We start from the raw sequence: 19474 nt of genomic DNA, 5'->3' as shown, positions 1-19474 counted from the left end.
GTCTCACCCTGGTGTCCACCTCCTCTCGGACTCGCCGCTCCACCTGCAGCTCCAGCCGGTGGAGTCCGGACCCGACTGCTCCCTCGGGGTCCCGGACAGCCGCCGAAAACTCGCGGTCGATGCAGCGAAGCCTCTCCCCTGGGTACAGTGACACACAGAGACACGGAGAGAGAGACACACGGAGAGAGAGATAAGGAGAGAGACACGGAGAGAGAGACACAGAGACAGACACGGAGAGACACGGAGAGAGAGACACGGAGAGAGAGAGACACGGAGAGAGAGACACGGAGAGAGAGACACGGAGTCATGGAGATGGAAACACAGAGAGACACGGAGAGACAGACACACACAGAGACACACAGATATACAGGTGCTACTCACTAACACCACTTGTCCCAACAGCCTGTTAAGGCTACACGGGGGATCTTTGTCTTTTGACTGGCGGGTGAGCGAGTGTGGGGAGTGGTGAGTGACCTCCTGGTGCATCTAGCCTGGCACAGCAGTCAGCCCACGGCACATGAGCGAGCGAGTGTTTTGGTGAGTAGCAAGTGTCCTGGTGAGTAGCGAGTGTGTTGGTGAGTAGCGAGTGTTTTGGTGAGTAGCGAGTGTTTTGGTGAGTAGCGAGTGTTTTGGTGACTAGCGAGTGTCTTGGTGAGTAGCGAATGTTTTGGTGAGTAGCGAGTGTGTTGGTGAGTAGCGAGTGTCTTGGTGACTAGCGAGTGTTTTGGTGAGTAGCGAGTGTCTTGGTGAGTAGCGAGTGTTTTGGTGAGTAGCGAGTGTGTTGGTGAGTAGCGAGTGTTTTGGTGAGTAGCGAGTGTGTTGGTGAGTAGCGAGTGTTTTGGTGAGTAGCGAGTGTGTTGGTGACTAGCGAGTGTCTTGGTGAGTAGCGAGTGTCTTGGTGAGTAGCGAGTGTTTTGGTGACTAGCGAGTGTTTTGGTGAGTAGCGAGTGTCTTGGTGAGTAGCGAGTGTCTTGGTGAGTAGCGAGTGTGTTGGTGAGTAGCGAGTGTGTTGGTGAGTAGCGAGTGTCTTGGTGAGTAGCGAATGTTTTGGTGAGTAGCGAGTGTGTTGGTGAGTAGCGAGTGTTTTGGTGAGTAGCGAGTGTGTTGGTGAGTAGCGAGTGTGTTGGTGAGTAGCGAGTGTTTTGGTGAGTAGCGAGTGTGTTGGTGAGTAGCGAGTGTTTTGGTGAGTAGCGAGTGTCCTGGTGAGTAGCGAGTGTGTTGGTGAGTAGCGAGTGTTTTGGTGAGTACCGAGTGTTTTGGTGAGTAGCGAGTGTTTTGGTGACTAGCGAGTGTCTTGGTGAGTAGCGAATGTTTTGGTGAGTAGCGAGTGTGTTGGTGAGTAGCGAGTGTCTTGGTGACTAGCGAGTGTTTTGGTGAGTAGCGAGTGTCTTGGTGAGTAGCGAGTGTTTTGGTGAGTAGCGAGTGTGTTGGTGAGTAGCGAGTGTTTTGGTGAGTAGCGAGTGTGTTGGTGAGTAGCGAGTGTCTTGGTGAGTAGCGAATGTTTTGGTGAGTAGCGAGTGTGTTGGTGAGTAGCGAGTGTTTTGGTGAGTAGCGAGTGTGTTGGTGAGTAGCGAGTGTGTTGGTGAGTAGCGAGTGTTTTGGTGAGTAGCGAGTGTGTTGGTGAGTAGCGAGTGTTTTGGTGAGTAGCGAGTGTTTTGGTGAGTAGCGAGTGTGTTGGTGAGTAGCGAGTGTTTTGGTGAGTAGCGAGTGTGTTGGTGACTAGCGAGTGTTTTGGTGAGTAGCGAGTGTCTTGGTGAGTAGCGAGTGTTTTGGTGAGTAGCGAGTGTGTTGGTGAGTAGCGAGTGTGTTGGTGAGTAGCGAGTGTCTTGGTGAGTAGCGAATGTTTTGGTGAGTAGCGAGTGTGTTGGTGAGTAGCGAGTGTCTTGGTGACTAGCGAGTGTTTTGGTGAGTAGCGAGTGTCTTGGTGAGTAGCGAGTGTTTTGGTGAGTAGCGAGTGTGTTGGTGAGTAGCGAGTGTTTTGGTGAGTAGCGAGTGTGTTGGTGAGTAGCGAGTGTCTTGGTGAGTAGCGAATGTTTTGGTGAGTAGCGAGTGTGTTGGTGAGTAGCGAGTGTTTTGGTGAGTAGCGAGTGTGTTGGTGAGTAGCGAGTGTGTTGGTGAGTAGCGAGTGTTTTGGTGAGTAGCGAGTGTGTTGGTGAGTAGCGAGTGTTTTGGTGAGTAGCGAGTGTTTTGGTGAGTAGCGAGTGTGTTGGTGAGTAGCGAGTGTTTTGGTGAGTAGCGAGTGTGTTGGTGACTAGCGAGTGTTTTGGTGAGTAGCGAGTGTCTTGGTGAGTAGCGAGTGTTTTGGTGAGTAGCGAGTGTGTTGGTGAGTAGCGAGTGTGTTGGTGAGTAGCGAGTGTCTTGGTGAGTAGCGAATGTTTTGGTGAGTAGCGAGTGTGTTGGTGAGTAGCGAGTGTCTTGGTGACTAGCGAGTGTTTTGGTGAGTAGCGAGTGTCTTGGTGAGTAGCGAGTGTTTTGGTGAGTAGCGAGTGTGTTGGTGAGTAGCGAGTGTTTTGGTGAGTACCGAGTGTTTCGCCCCACGCTCGCTCCTCAGGGCTGGTCTGTGTCTCCTCATCGCGAACGCCGCTCCCTCTCGCTCTCTCGGAGAGCTCTTCCAGCAGCCAGAGTAACAAACCTACAGAGAGAGAGATACACAGATATACACAGAGAGATACAAACACAGAGATAAAGATATACACACATAGAGATAGATACACACACACACAGAGATACATAGAGATATACACACAGAGATACACACAGAGAGATACACACACACACAGAGATAGATAGACACACACACAGAGAGATACACACAGATATACACACAGAGAGATACACACAGATATAGATACATACACACACAGAGATATACACACACAGATAGAGATATACACACACAGAGAGATACATAGAGCTATACACACAGAGAGATACACACAGAGAGATACACAGATATACACACACAGAGAGATACACACAGAGAGATACACAGATATACACACACAGAGATAGATACACACACAGAGATAGATACATACACACACAGAGACACACACAGAGAAAGAGATACATAGATACACACAGAGATAGATACATACAAGCAGAGCCCCGCTGCTGCTGCTGCTGCTGAGACACTGCATGTCGAAACCAGTCGCTAGCTACACACACGTGGTAGTGCACCAGCACTGGTGAAGGGCGTGTGAATGAAACTCACTCGGATGGCTTCCTCCCACACTGCCCACAGCAGCAGCAGCAGTCTGCAACAAGAGCAAAACGAAACACAAGACGACGCTTCGAGATAATCGCACCGCCGACTCGTGCAGCATCAGCTGGAGATGCAGGCGCGGGTGGGTTGATTCTAGGAACTTGAATTGTGAGAAGAGACAAGACGTTGGGAAATGAGTGACAAACGGTGACTCACCGGTGACTCACGGCCTACCCGTACCCGTACCCTACCCGAAATGAGTGACAAACGGTGACTCACCAGTGACTCACGGCCTACCCGTACCCGTACCCTACCCGAAATGAGTGACAAACGGTGACTCACCAGTGACTCACGGCCTACCCGTACCCGTACCCTACCCGAAATGAGTGACAAACGGTGACTCACCAGTGACTCACGGCCTACCCGTACCCGTACCCTACCCGAAATGAGTGACAAACGGTGACTCACCGGTGACTCACGGCCTACCCGTACCCTACCCTACCCGAAATGAGTGACAAGTGGTGACTCACCAGTGACTCACGGCCTACCCGTACCCGTACCCTACCCGAAATGAGTGACAAACGGTGACTCACCGGTGACTCACGGCCTACCCGTACCCGTACCCTACCCGAAATGAGTGACAAACGGTGACTCACCAGTGACTCACGGCCTACCCGTACCCGGCCGCACCAGGGTCGCAAACGGGAACCCGTACCCGGCCGGGTACGGGTAGCCGGGTATCGGGTAGGGTACGGGTATCGGGTACCCGGTTGCGACCTCTGGAGGAAAGTGGAAACGAATGGTGACATGTGCAGCGAACATCTGCTATGGGCTGCCCACAGATCGTGATGACGACGATGGCAGGAAACAGCGCTATAGGAGGTCCCTATAACATGGTCCCAATGGAGATGCGTTACCAACAGCGCTATAGGAAACAGCGCTATAGGAGGTCCCTATAACATGGTCCCAATGGAGATGCGTTACCAACAGCGCTATAGGAAACAGCGCTATAGGAGGTCACTATAACATGGTCCCAATGGAGATGCGTTACCAACAGCGCTATAGGAAACAGCGCTATAGGAGGCCACTATAACATGGCCCCAATGGAGATGCGTTACCGACAGCGCTATAGGAAACAGCGCTGTAGGAGGTCACTATAACATGGCCTCAATGGAGTTGCGTTACCGACAGCGCTATAGGAAACAGCGCTATCGGAGGCCACTATAACATGGTCCCAATGGAGATGCGTTACCGACAGCGCTATAGGAAACAGCGCTATAGGAGGCCACTATAACATGGTCCCAATGGAGTTGCGTTACCGACAGCGCTATAGGAAACAGCGCTATAGGAGGTCACAATAACATGGTCCCAATGGAGTTGCGTTACCGACAACGCTGTTTATCAGCTACGAGCGATAATCTCATAGGCTTCGTTGGGCTATTGTTAACAGGCTTTATAACGAGACTGTGCACGTGATGAATCTATGACTTATACCAGTGATTGCGATGATCTGAAACGGTCCTGGGCCTCCCCTAGGTCGACTCAGTCTCAAACAAACACCTGGTACGGTATGTAAACATCGTCAGCGGGGAGACAAAGAAGGCCGGGCGGGTGTGGTGCTGACCACCCACCCCCTCGTGTGCCAGTGCGCTGCTACTCGCTACTAACAGCACTTGCCCCTACAGCCCTGCTAGAGGCTACCTGGGGGAGCTTTGTCTGTGTGTGCATCATAGGTGGCGCTGCTACTCGCTACTAACAGCACTTGCCCCTACAGCCCTGCTAGAGGCTACACGGGTGATCTTTGACTGTGTCTGTGTCGATGTGCATTTGTCTGTCTGTGTTCTTACTGTCCGTGCTGCCCAGCGCTCCGAGCTCAAACCCAGAACCCGCAAAACCTCCTCTGGCTTTAATACCTGTGGAGAAAACAACATCAACATCACCATCAACACCATCACCTACAACATCATTACCATCAACACCATCATCAACATCATCACCATCACCACCATCACCACCATCACCTACAACATTATTACCATCAACACCATCATCAACATCATCACCATCACCACCATCACCACCATCACCTACACCATCATTACCATCAACACCATCATCACCATCATCGCCATCACCACCATCAACACCATCACCTACAACATCATTACCATCAACACCATCACCTACAACATCATTACCATCAACACCATCATCAACATCATCACCATCAACACCATCACCTACAACATTATTACCATCAACACCATCATCAACATCATCACCATCATCAACATCAACCACCATCACCTACACCATCATTACCATCAACACCATCACCTACATCAACATCACTTATCATCACTACCACCATCAACACTATCACCAGCAACATCACCACCATCAACACCATCATCAACATCACCACCATCAACAACATCAACATCATCAACATCACCACCATCACCTACGTCACCAGCAACATCACCACCATCAACACCATCATCAACATCAACATCAGAAGCTGAGTGAATGAATAACTGAGTGACTGAGTGAGTAGCTGAGTGAGTGAGTAGCTGAGTTAGTGAGTAGTTTAGTGAGTAGTTGAGTGAGTAGCTGAGTTAGTGAGTAGCTGAGTGAGTAGTTGAGTAAGTGACCGAGTGAGTGAGTAACTGAGTAGCTGAGTGAATCGTTAAGTGAGTTACCGAGAGAATGAGTAGCTGAGTGAGTGAGTAGCTGAGTGAGTAGCTGAGTGAGTGAGTAGCTGAGTGAGTAGCTGAGTGAGTAGCTGAGTGAGTGAGTAGCTGAGTGAGTAGCTGAGTGAGTGAGTAGTTGAGTAAGTGACCGAGTGAGTGAGTAGTTGAGTGAGTGAGTGACTGAGTGAGTAGCTGAGTGAGTGAGTAGCTGAGTGAGTAGCTGAGTGAGTAGCTGAGTGAGTAGTTGAGTAAGTAGCTGAGTGAGTAGCTGAGTGAGTAGTTGAGTAAGTGACCGAGTGAGTGAGTAGCTGAGTGAGTGAGTAGTTGAGTAAGTGACCGAGTGAGTGAGTAGCTGAGTGAGTGAGTAGCTGAGTGAGTGAGTAGCTGAGTGAGTGAGTAGCTGAGTGAGTAGCTGAGTGAGTAGTTGAGTAAGTGACCGAGTGAGTGAGTAGTTGCATGAGTGAGTAGCTGAGTGGCTGAGTGAGTGAGTACTGAGTGAGTGAGTAGCTGAGTGAGTGAGTAGCTGAGTGAGCAGCTGAGTGAGTAGCTGAGTGAGTGAGTAGCTGAGTGAGTGAGTGAGTAGCTGAGTGAGTAGCTGAGTGAGTGAGTAGCTGAGTGAGTGAGTAGCTGAGTGAGTGAGTAGCTGAGAGAGTGAGTAGCTGAGTGAGTAGCTGAGTGAGCAGCTGAGTGAGTAGCTGAGTGAGGAGTAGCTGAGTGAGTAGCTGAGTGAGTGAGTAGCTGAGTGAGTAGCTGAGGTGAGTGAGTAGCTGAGTTGAGTGAGTGAGCTAACTGAGTGAGTAGCTGAGTGAGTGAGTAGCTGAGTGAGCGAGTAGCTGAGTGAGTGAGTAGCTGAGTGAGTGAGTGAGTAGCTGAGTGAGTGAGTACCTGAGTGAGTGAGTAGCTGAGTGAGTGAGTAGCTGAGTGAGTGAGTAGCTGAGTGAGTGAGTGGGTAGCTGAGTGAGTGGGTAGCTGAGTGAGTGAGTAGCTGAGTGAGTGAGTAGCTGAGTGAATGAGTAGCTGAGTGAGTAGCTGAGTGAGTGAGTAGCTGAGTGAGTGAGTGAGTACTGAGTGAGTGAGTAGCTGAGTGAGTAGCTGAGTGAGTGAGTAGCTGAGTGAGTGAGTAGCTGAGTGAGTGAGTGGCTGAGTGAGTAGCTGAGTGAGTAGCTGAGTGAGTGAGTAGCTGAGTGGAGTGAGTGAGTAGCTGAGTGAGTGAGTAGCTGAGTGAGTAGCTGAGTGGCTGAGTGAGTGAGTAGCTGAGTGAGTGAGGAGTAGCTGAGTGAGTGAGTAGCTGAGTGAGTGAGTAGCTGAGTGAGTGAGTGAGTAGCTGAAGTGAGTAGCTGAGTGAGTGAGTAGCTGAGTGAGTGAGTGAGTAGCTGAGTGATGAGTAGCTGAGTGAGTGAGTAGCTGAGTGAGTAGAGTACTGAGTGAGTGAGTAGCTGAGTGAGTAGCTGAGTAGCTGAGTGAGTAGCTGAGTAGCTGAGTGAGTAGCTGAGTGAGTGAGTAGCTGAGTGAGTGAGTAGCTGAGTGAGTGAGTGGCTGAGTGAGTAGCTGAGGTGAGTAGCTGAGTGGGTGAGTGAGTAGCTGAGTGAGTGAGTGAGTAGCTGAGTGAGTGAGTAGCTGAGTGAGTAGCTGAGTGGTCTGAGTGAATGTGAGTAGCTGAGTGAGTGAGTGAGTAGCTGAGTGAGTGAGTAGCTGAGTGAGTGAGTAGCTGAGTAGGTGAGTGAGTAGCTGAGTGAGTAGCTGAGTGAGTGAGTAGCTGAGTGAGTGAGTAGCTGAGTGAGTGAGTAGCTGAGTGAGTGAGTAGCTGAGTGAGTGAGTACTGAGTGAGTGAGTACTGAGTGAGTGGAGTAGCTGAGTGAGTAGCTGAGTAGCTGAGTGAGTGAGTAGCTGAGTGAGTGAGTAGCTGAGTGAGTGAGTAGCTGAGTGAGTGAGTGAGTAGCTGAGTGAGTAGCTGAGTGAGTGAGTAGCTGAGTGAGTGAGTAGCTGAGTGAGTAGCTGAGTGAGTGAGTAGCTGAGTGAGTGAGTGAGTAGCTGAGTGAGTGAGTGAGTACTGAGTGAGTGAGTAGCTGAGTGAGTAGCTGAGTGAGTGAGTAGCTGAGTGAGTGAGTAGCTGAGTGAGTGAGTGGCTGAGTGAGTAGCTGAGTGAGTGAGTAGCTGAGTGAGTGAGTAGCTGAGTGAGTGAGTGAGTAGCTGAGTGAGTGAGTAGCTGAGTGAGTAGCTGAGTGGCTGAGTGAGTGAGTAGCTGAGTGAGTGAGTGAGTAGCTGAGTGAGTGAGTAGCTGAGTGAGTGAGTAGCTGAGTGAGTGAGTGAGTAGCTGAGTGAGTAGCTGAGTGAGTGAGTAGCTGAGTGAGTGAGTGAGTACTGAGTGAGTGAGTAGCTGAGTGAGTGAGTAGCTGAGTGAGTGAGTACTGAGTGAGTGAGTAGCTGAGTGAGTAGCTGAGTAGCTGAGTGAGTGAGTAGCTGAGTGAGTGAGTAGCTGAGTGAGTGAGTAGCTGAGTGAGTGAGTGAGTAGCTGAGTGAGTAGCTGAGTGAGTGAGTAGCTGAGTGAGTGAGTAGCTGAGTGAGTAGCTGAGTGAGTGAGTAGCTGAGTGAGTGAGTGAGTAGCTGAGTGAGTGAGTAGCTGAGTGAGTAGCTGAGTGAGTGAGTAGCTGAGTGAGTAGCTGAGTGAGTGAGTACTGAGTGAGTGAGTAGCTGAGTGAGTAGCTGAGTGGCTGAGTGAGTGAGTAGCTGAGTGAGTAGCTGAGTGGCTGAGTGAGTAGCTGAGTGAGTGAGTAGCTGAGTGAGTGAGTAGCTGAGTGAGTGAGTAGCTGAGTGAGTAGCTGAGTGAGTGAGTAGCTGAGTGAGTGAGTACTGAGTGAGTGAGTAGCTGAGTGAGTAGCTGAGTGGCTGAGTGAGTGAGTAGCTGAGTGAGTGAGTAGCTGAGTGAGTGAGTAGCTGAGTGAGTGAGTAGCTGAGTGAGTAGCTGAGTAGCTGAGTGAGTGAGTAGCTGAATGAGTGAGTAGCTGAGTGAGTGAGTAGCTGAGTGAGTGAGTGAGTAGCTGAGTGAGTAGCTGAGTGAGTGAGTAGCTGAGTGAGTGAGTAGCTGAGTAGCTGAGTGAGTGAGTAGCTGAGTGAGTGAGTGAGTAGCTGAGTGAGTGAGTAGCTGAGTGAGTAGCTGAGTGAGTGAGTAGCTGAGTGAGTAGCTGAGTGAGTGAGTACTGAGTGAGTGAGTAGCTGAGTGGCTGAGTGAGTGAGTAGCTGAGTGAGTAGCTGAGTGGCTGAGTGAGTAGCTGAGTGAGTGAGTAGCTGAGTGAGTGAGTAGCTGAGTGAGTAGCTGAGTGAGTGAGTAGCTGAGTGAGTGAGTACTGAGTGAGTGAGTAGCTGAGTGAGTAGCTGAGTGGCTGAGTGAGTGAGTAGCTGAGTGAGTAGCTGAGTGAGTAACTGAGTGGCTGAGTGAGTAGCTGAGTGAGTGAGTAGCTGAGTGAGTGAGTAGCTGAGTGAGTGAGTAGCTGAGTGAGTGAGTAGCTGAGTGAGTCAGTAGCTGAGTGAGTGAGTAGCTGAGTGAGTGAGTAGCTGAGTGAGTAGCTGAGTGAGTGAGTAGCTGAGTGAGTGAGTAGCTGAGTGAGTAGCTGAGTGAGTAGCTGAGTGAGTGAGTAGCTGAGTGAGTGAGTAGCTGAGTGAGTGAGTAGCTGAGTGAGTAGCTGAGTGAGTGAGTAGCTGAGTGAGTGAGTAGCTGAGTGAGGTGAGTAGCTGGGTGAGGAGTAGCTGAGTGAGTAGCTGAGTGAGTGAGTAGCTGAGTGAGTGAGTAGCTGAGTGAGTGAGTAGCTGAGTGAGTGAGTAGCTGAGTGAGTAGCTGAGTGAGTGAGTAGCTGAGTGAGTGAGTAGCTGAGTGAGTGAGTAGCTGAGTGAGTGAGTAGCTGAGTGAGTGAGTGGCTGAGTGAGTGAGTAGCTGAGTGAGTAGCTGAGTGAGTGAGTAGCTGAGTGAGTGAGTAGCTGAGTGAGTGAGTAGCTGAGTGAGTGAGTAGCTGAGTGAGTAGCTGAGTGAGTAGCTGAGTGAGTAGCTGAGTGAGTGAGTAGCTGAATGAGTGAGTAACCGCGTGGGGCTGCAGGCCGCTCTCTGGGTACAGGAGGCACAGCGAGTAGTCGCAGGCTGTGGCTCCCAGGTGCTGAGCCACGAGGCTGAGAGCCACACTCTCCACCAGGCCCGGAGGAGCCTTCCACTCGCCTGGACAGCGCAGCTCACGGACCACGCGGTCCCGTACGTGGGTCTGTATCACACCACACGCAGACACGTAGACACACAGACACACAGACACGTAGACACACAGACACGTACACACACAGACACGTACACACACACACACAGACACGTAGATACACAGACACACAGACACGTAGACACACAGACACGTACACACACAGACACGTACACACACACACACAGACACGTAGATACACAGACACACAGACACGTAGACACACAGACACGTACACACACAGACACGTACACACACAGACACGTAGACACGTACACACACAGACACGTAGACACACAGACACATAGATACACAGACACGTAGACACACAGACACATAGATACACAGACACACAGACACGTAGACACACAGACACATAGATACACAGACACGTAGACACACAGACACACAGACACGTACACACACAGACACACAGACACGTAGATACACAGACACACAGACACGTAGACACACAGACACATAGACATGTAGACACGTAGACACACAGACACGTAGACACACAGACACGTAGACACACAGACACGTAGACACACAGACACGTACACACACAGACACGTAGACACACAGACACGTAGACACACAGACACGTAGATACACAGACACACAGACACGTAGACACACAAACACGTAGACACACAGACACGTACACACACAGACACGTAGACACACAGACACGTAGACACACAGACACGTAGATACACAGACACACAGACACGTAGACACACAGACACGTACACACACAGACACGTAGATACACAGACACGTAGACACACAGACACGTAGATACACAGACACGTAGACACACAGACACGTAACCACACAGACACGTAGACACACAGACACGTAGACACACAGACACGTACACACACAGACACGTAGATACACAGACACGTAGACACACAGACACGTAAACACACAGACAGGTAGACACACAGACACGTAGACACACAGACACACAGACACACAGACACGTAGATACACAGACACACAGACACGTACACACACAGACACATAGATACACAGACACACAGACACGTAGACACACAGACACGTAGACACGTAGACACACAGACACGTAGACACACAGACACACAGACACGTAGACACGTACACACACAGACACGTAGACACACAGACACGTAGACAGACACGTAGACACATAGACACGTAGACACACAGACACGTAGACACACAGACACGTAGACACACAGACACGTACACACACAGACACACAGACACACGTAGACACACAGACACGTAGACACACAGACACGTAGACACACAGACACGTACACACACAGACACGTAGACACACAGACACGTAGACACACAGACACACAGACACGTAGACACACAGACACATAGACACACAGACACGTAGACACACAGACACGTACACACACAGACACGTAGACACACAGACACGTAGACACACAGACACACAGACACGTAGACACACAGACATGTAGACGCACAGACGCACAGACACACAGACACATAGACACACAGACACGTACACACACAGACACATAGACACACAGACACGTAGACACACAGACACGTACACACACAGACACGTAGACAAGTAGACACGATGCGGCCCGCACATGGATCTGTCTCACATCACACACCAATACCAACAACCGCCATTCGCCACTCAGTGACGGTGATGTCACCACGACGCTTGTGCCAGGCCATGTGCACCTTGAGGCCACGTGAAGTGTCGAACACTCACTGGCAAGAGATCACGGGACAGACCCAGCAGGTGCCACGGGTCGACTGACTGAGATGACTGGCTGATGCACCACCTGTGCCCCCTACTGTGCCAACTTGCTGTGCTTTAGCCACCCGGCGCTCCGCTCGTTGTTGTGAGCGTCGCTCCTCCGCCCTCCATTGTTGCTGGAGGGCGACTGCCTCCAACTGCCCAGTAGCGTCCTTCACGAGCTTCCTCCATAGAGGCCGATCTTGACACCGCTGGTACCAGTCATCAGCAAGTCCACTCCGCTCCAAAGCCTCCCATACCTCATCAACTCCATCTCTTCTCAAGCCTGTGGCACGCCCATTTCACCCCCTCGATCCGGCCGAATAAAAAGCTGTTAAGGCATGCGGTAGCTGGGCATGCGGGCTACGTGACCCAGCCAAGGCAGCATTGTCTGCCGGAGGAGTTCACCGATGGGACTGTGTCCAGATCTTTCAACGATTTGTGAGCTCCTCACACAATCCAGCCTCTTGGTTAAACCCAGGATGGATCGTAGGCAGGGCCAGCTTGAATGCTTCTAACCCACGCAGATGTTCCATTAGAGGGGTCCACGTTTCACAAGCACAGCAAAGGGAGGGCATGAATGTGGCCAAGAAGACCAGGAGCTTTGTGTGGAGCGACAGACCAGGTAGCTTCCACACAGCATTACATAGCCGATAGAAAGATACCAACTGATTCAGAGTGAGACGTCTGTTGAAACCACGTGCAAAATATACATTGATCGCGTAAAGACACAAACACACATAGCACTTGCCCCTACAGCCTGTCAAGGCTACCCGGGAGCCTTTGTCTCTGTGAGTGTGCGGAGTTACATTGAGTCTGTGTCTATGTGTATCTATGTGTGTGTGAGTCTGTGTGTGTAAGTCTTTGTGTCTGTCACTCTGTATATATGTGTCTGTGTGTATATCTACATGTGCATCTGTCTGTGTGAGTGTGTATCTACGTGTGTGTCTGTGTGTGTCTGTGCGTGTATCAGTGTGTCTCGTGTGTCTGTGTATCTATGTGTGTCTGTGCGTGTGCGTATCAGTGTGTCTATGTGTGTCTATGTTTGTCTGTGTGTGTGCATCAGTGTGTCTGTGCATGTGTGTATCAGTGTGTCTGTGTATGTCTGTGCGTGTGAAGTATGGGAATTGACGGCAGGAACTTCTTGACGGGTAACACACTTTTATTAAATCCTTTAGGTATCACAATACAACGTGTGGTCTCTCTTCTTCCTCCGACACACTCCACTAATCTCGTGTAAGCTCTAGGCCTCTGGCTACACCCGATACACTTGACTCGTGTAGACCCTATGCCTCTGGCTACCCACAATATACTCGACTCGTGTAAGCCCTATGCCTCTGGCTACACAATACACTCGACTCGTGTAAGCCCTATGCCTCTGGCTACACAATACACTCGACTCGTGTAAGCCCTATGCCCTGGCTACACATAGTACATTCGGCTCGTGTAGACCTATGGCTACACCCACTACACTCGCCTCTGGGTTACACAGAGTCCCGGTCCCCTTAGGACAGCGGGGCTAGGTACCGCAGGGCTCTAGGTCTTCATCCCCGTCTTCCTTCTTCGCTGGTTACACCCCCCCTTACGCCTGTGTGCATCCCCTTTTATAGCCCCTGCTCACGAGGGACGGAGCTGATGCGGCGTCGACGTGAGCGTCGTTCCTTAATGACCCAATCACGACGCACTCTCTCTCAGCGCGTCACCGCCCACAGCCAATCGGTACCCCGTAACCCACGACCCCGCGCTGACCCCTGATCCTCCACCGTCAGCGCGCGTCACCACCTACACAGCCAATCATCACGCACTGTGCATACGATCCTTAATCCCAGCGCGTATCACCTCTACATCACCCCCTCCCACATAGCTTGCAGCCGGCCCGGCTGTTAACCTACAACACAACATAACGCAACGCAGTAATAAAGAACTCCACATCCCAGTGTGCCCCGTAACACAACAACAACAACATAACACAACCTTAAATATGAAGCAATATACAGCCCGACGAACAACACAATAAAAGCGAACACCGTAAAACGAACGCGCCAAGTGTCACCGTGACCCACGCAGTGCCGAGGCGCTCCGGCTGCCTCGACTCCGCACGTGGTAGGTTACACAAAGTAGCGCGACCTAGCGCGAGTCCGTCTGGCCGGTCCGTCGTATGGAACGGGACGTTGGCGACCGTCCGGTGTCTCCGGCAGCTCTAGACGGCACGGGTCGGGCCTGGAAGGACCGGCCCCGCCGTGAAGATCCGGCCGCCGGTGGTCGGCAGCAGTCAGTTCCGAGACACCGGGGTTTGCAGTGATGACTTGGGGCCTTGGTCGTCGTCCAGCCGAGGTCCCATGGCGCGCTGACGTGGGGCGCGGCAACCGGAGGCCACGTGGCCACGAAGGCCGCAGTTATAGCAGGTGATGACAGTAGTCGGAGATCTCGGTTGCTCCAGCTTGCGGGCCGCTCGCAGAGGCGAACGACCCCCCGACCTCCAGTCCCCCGCTCGTCCCGCGATGAACGCGTCCTCTCGTGGGCTGACGACTTGGGGCACGGTGTCAACCGGACCCGGAGTTGAGGCCACGGCAGCGTTGCAGACGACCCCCTGCTTTCGTTGAAGGACCTCGTGCGCTTGCATGCTCGTGGCGACCCGTAATGAAGAAATATCGGTGTCGTCGGCCGTGTTGATGGGGACCCCCAGGTCCTGCGCCAACTTGAGCAGCTGCTCCAAAACCATCGCATCTTGGCCCTCCTCGTCCATACGAGGGAACGCGGCGTCAGCGAGAGCGAGCAACGCCGTGCGGTAGGCGAGCACGGTCTCCGTGTCCGCCTTCCGTCTTGCGTAGAAATGATGGCGGCACGCCGAGGGAGGACCGTAGACTTTGGCCATGAGAGCCAGCGCATCCTTGAGCGTGGAGCGGTCCGACCTGCGTGCGGACGTGAAGGCCGCGAGCGCGTTGTCGTCCAGCATGGCAGGCAGTGCCCGCAGTGCCGTAGCGTCGGACCAGGCGGACATCTCTTGATGCGCCAAAAATCTGCGCTGAAATTGGCTCCAATCCCCGCCTTCCGCCTTGAATGCTGACATCGTGGGAAGGCGCTGCTGAAAGATAAAGTCGTCCTCCTCCTCGTGCTTCCTCTCTGCCCCCCCGTCGGTGTGTAAGATGGCGGCCCCAGTGGCGGGTGTGTGATGGCGGTCCGCCGCGCGCGTTGGTGACGTCAGCGGCCGCGCATGGAGAACCGCTGCCACGTGGTGATGGCCGTTCCCGCCAAAAGTTGGAGCGGATGAAATGGCGGGAATCGCCAAATCGTTTTGGCGGGAATCTGCAGGGCGACCCTGTAGCACGTCGGCCGCCGTCCCCGCTCCTCCCGACGAGCTGATCTCCGCCAAGATGGACGCGGCGGTGAGCAGCAGCTCCGCCAGACGGGAGTGTGCCTCGCGAAGCACGGTGTCAGTCCCCCGTCGCTCGACCGGCGCCGTCGGTGGATCCTGCCCCGTGGGCAGCTCCTCTTCCTCACCCCCTGATGCCCGCTGGCCCGCGTCGTCGAGGTTGTCCTCGTGGTCAATCCCGTGGGTCCGACGGTTCCTCCTTGTATCCATGCTTGGAGGACCGTTTCACTTCTGACGCCAGTTGAAGTATGGGAATTGACGGCAGGAACTTCTTGACGGGTAACACACTTTTATTAAATCCTTTAGGTATCACAATACAACGTGTGGTCTCTCTTCTTCCTCCGACACACTCCACTAATCTCGTGTAAGCTCTAGGCCTCTGGCTACACCCGATACACTTGACTCGTGTAGACCCTATGCCTCTGGCTACCCACAATATACTCGACTCGTGTAAGCCCTATGCCTCTGGCTACACAATACACTCGACTCGTGTAAGCCCTATGCCTCTGGCTACACAATACACTCGACTCGTGTAAGCCCTATGCCCTGGCTACACATAGTACATTCGGCTCGTGTAGACCTATGGCTACACCCACTACACTCGCCTCTGGGTTACACAGAGTCCCGGTCCCCTTAGGACAGCGGGGCTAGGTACCGCAGGGCTCTAGGTCTTCATCCCCGTCTTCCTTCTTCGCTGGTTACACCCCCCCTTACGCCTGTGTGCATCCCCTTTTATAGCCCCTGCTCACGAGGGACGGAGCTGATGCGGCGTCGACGTGAGCGTCGTTCCTTAATGACCCAATCACGACGCACTCTCTCTCAGCGCGTCACCGCCCACAGCCAATCGGTACCCCGTAACCCACGACCCCGCGCTGACCCCTGATCCTCCACCGTCAGCGCGCGTCACCACCTACACAGCCAATCATCACGCACTGTGCATACGATCCTTAATCCCAGCGCGTATCACCTCTACACGTGTATCAGTGTGTCTGTGTGTGTCTGTGCGTGTATCAGTGCGTCTCGTGTGTCTGTGTATCTATGTGTGTCTGTGCGTGTGTGCATCAGTGTGTCTATGTGTGTCCGTGCGTGTCTGTGCGTGTCAGTGTGTTTGTGTGTTTATGTGTGTCTGTGTGAGTCTGTGTGTGTCTCTGTGTGTCTGTGTGTGTCTGTGTGTGTCTGTGTGAGTCACCTTTAGCGTAGTGAGGAGGCCTCGGCTCTTGAAGGCTGTGTGTGTTTGTGTGTGTGTCTGTGTGTGTCTGTGTGTGTCTGTGTGTGTGTGTCTGTGTGTGTGTGTCTGTGTGTCTGTGTGTGTGTGTCTGTGTGTGTGTGTCTGTGTGTGTGTCTGTGTGTGTGTCTGTGTGTGTGTCTGTGTGTGTCTGTGTGTGTGTGTCTGTGTGTGTCTGTGTGTGTGTCTGTGTGTGTGTCTGTGTGTGTGTCTGTGTGTCTGTGTGTGTCTGTGTGTGTGTGTCTGTGTGTGTGTCTGTGTGTGTGTCTGTGTGTGTGTGTCTGTGTGTGTCTGTGTGTGTGTCTGTGTGTGTGTCTGTGTGTGTCTGTGTGTGTCACCTTTAGTGCAGTGAGGAGGCCTCGGCTCTTGAATGCCGAGTAGAGTCGCTCTCGCAGCTCCGCCTGGGACTCGAGTTCCCGCGAGGAGCCTCGCACACCACGCGGCGTCTCCATCCTCAGAGATACTGCGACACACACAGAGATGATGCACACACAGAGATACACACACACAGAGATACACACAGAGATATACACACACACAGAGATACACACACACAGAGATACACACACACAGAGATACACACACAGAGATACTGCGACACACAGAGATGATGCACACACAGAGATACACACACACAGAGATACACACAGAGAGATAGACACGGAGATGAGACACACAGAGATACACACACACAGATACTGCGACACACACACAGAGATGATGCACACACAGAGATACTGCGACACACAGAGAGAGATACACACAGAGAGATACACACACAGAGATACACACACACACACAGAGAGATAGACACACAGAGATGCACACACACAGAGAGATAGACACGCAGATATCGTGCTAACCACTGCACCACCGCTCCCCTAACTCACTCACCCCCCACAGTGACACACACGAACACATCCACACAGACACTCCACGCCAGCTACTCATTTATGGCTGAGCCGACCTTGAGACACTCACACACGAACACAACCTACCGATTTCTACAACAACAAACACCTCCGTCAACAACTCTGGTGGTGGTTGTGCGTGCGCCTGTGTACGACTGAAGCGACGTTTCGGGCGATGTGCCTGTGGCAGGCGACACGAGTTCAAGTTCTCCACTCGCTCGGCCACAGCGCGGCAACCATCGCGGGAACACCCCCACCCCGCCGTCTCCATGGCGACGCACCCACACCCCCACCCCGCCGTCTCCATGGCGACGCACCCACACCCCTACCCCGCCGTCTCCATGGCGACGCACCCACTCCCCCGACATCTCCATGGTAACGCATCCATACCCCCACCCCCGCCGTCACCAAGGCGACGCACCCACTCCCCTGAACCCCACCGTCTCCATGGCGATGCACCCATTCCCCCACCCCGCCGTCTCCATGGCAACGCCCCCACACCCCCACCCCGCCGTCTCTATGGAGACACTGACGCCCCCCCCCTCTCTCGGCCTCGCGCCGTCTCCATGGCGAAGCCCCCCCCCCTCCCCGCGCGCTGATTGGCTCCTTAAATTCAAACGGCGACGGTTGGGGCCTCTCCTGCCCCCAACGCAAAACAAAGTCCGTCACGAGCCAACGACGAGTCCCTCACAAGTCGTCAGAAGTCATCGGCAGAGCAAGCAATGTCGTAGCGTCACCTCGACACGAGGGGAAAGAGCTCCCAAGCGGGAGAGGCGGCGAGACGAGGCGGGCGAGGCGGGGACTACAGCAGCAGCGGCGGTAGCGGCGGCGCGGAGGGACACAGGCGCGGAGGGACACAAGACTCACCGCGCACGGCGGAGTGAATCGGCGCGAAAACGTCACCGGGCGATACCAACTTTGAACTTTCCGTGTTAATTTTTTTTTACTTTAATAAGAATTTTCGTCCAGTTTTTTTTGGGTGTTAAACCGTCAAACGACCTAATAAAACAATACGGAATGTTTGATGGTGTTTTGCGTGGTTCTATTACGACTGAGTGTGGGTTTTTTAAGCCGAGTGAGTGTCAACCCTCCTGCGCAGTTGGTATCGCCCGAGTTCAACTCGACTTCCGGTGAGGGGAGGAGGGAGGGGCCGGAAGTTACTGGGGGGGGGAGAGAGGGGGCCGGAAGTTACTGGGGGGGGAGAGGAGGGAGGGGCCGGAAGTTACTGGGGGGGGGAGAGGAGGGAGGGGCCGGAAGTTACTGGGGAAGAGAGGAGGGAGGGGGCCGGAAGTTACTGGGGGGGAGAGGAGGGAGGGGCCGGAAGTTACTGGGGGGGGAGAGGAGGGAGGGGCCGGAAGTTACAGGGGAGGAGAGGAGGGAGGGGGCCGGAAGTTACTGGGGGGGGAGAGGAGGGAGGGGCCGGAAGTTACTGGGGGGGGGGAGAGGAGGGAGGGGCCGGAAGTTACTGTGGAAGAGAGGAGGGAGGGGGCCGGAAGTTACTGGGGGGAGAGGAGAGAGGGGGCCGGAAGTTACTGGGGGGGAGAGGAGGGAGGGGCCGGAAGTTACTGGGGGGGGGAGAGGAGGGAGGGGCCGGAAGTTACAGGGGAGGAGAGGAGGGAGGGGGCCGGAAGTTACTGGGGGGGGAGAGGAGGGAGGGGCCGGAAGTTACTGGGGGGGGGGGGAGGAGGGAGGGGCCGGAAGTTACTGGGGAAGAGAGGAGGGAGGGGGCCGGAAGTTACTGGGGGGGAGAGGAGAGAGGGGGCCGGAAGTTACTGGGGGGGAGAGGAGGGAGGGGCCGGAAGTTACTGGGGGGGAGGAGAGGAGGGAGGGGCCGGAAGTTACAGGGGAGGAGAGGAGGGAGGGGGCCGGAAGTTACTGGGGGGGGAGAGGAGGGAGGGGCCGGAAGTTGCTGGGGAGGAGAGGAGGGAGGGGCCGGAAGTTACTGGGGGGGGTGGTGGGGGGGGCAGAGGAAGTCAATGGAATCGCCACCGTAAACTCAGAGAATCGCGACGCAGAGAATCGCGACTCACCGATTCCGTTAAAATCTCC

General features: G+C 53.5%; 1 protein-coding gene across 6 annotated transcripts in view; it reads right to left on the bottom strand.

The window, feature by feature from the left end:
* The window catches only part of LOC133339623 (trichohyalin-like), a 42890-nt gene extending 24361 nt beyond the window's left edge, over positions 1-18529 (bottom strand). For 4 of the 6 annotated variants that reach the window (XR_009754755.1, XM_061547754.1, XM_061547757.1 and 1 more), the window contains exons 1-7: positions 17513-17755; positions 16853-16977; positions 9972-10145; positions 5053-5118; positions 3215-3257; positions 2522-2632; positions 8-138 (exon numbers count right to left, since the gene is read on the bottom strand). Coding sequence is in view for 5 of the 6 variants with exons in the window: in XM_061547754.1 (XP_061403738.1) it covers positions 8-138; positions 2522-2632; positions 3215-3257; positions 5053-5118; positions 9972-10145; positions 16853-16977; positions 17513-17732 (870 nt within the window). In the remaining variant the exon portion in view is untranslated. The other 2 variants (XM_061547755.1, XM_061547756.1) reach the window with 2 other exon arrangements.
* Between the last annotated feature and the right edge of the window lie 945 nt (positions 18530-19474).

Source organism: Lethenteron reissneri, unplaced genomic scaffold (genome assembly GCF_015708825.2).
Source record: "Lethenteron reissneri isolate LAM-NWPU_2019-01 unplaced genomic scaffold, ASM1570882v1 scaffold_1937, whole genome shotgun sequence".
NCBI lineage: Eukaryota > Metazoa > Chordata > Hyperoartia > Petromyzontiformes > Petromyzontidae > Lethenteron > Lethenteron reissneri.
This window is presented reverse-complemented; position numbering and strand designations above follow the sequence as displayed.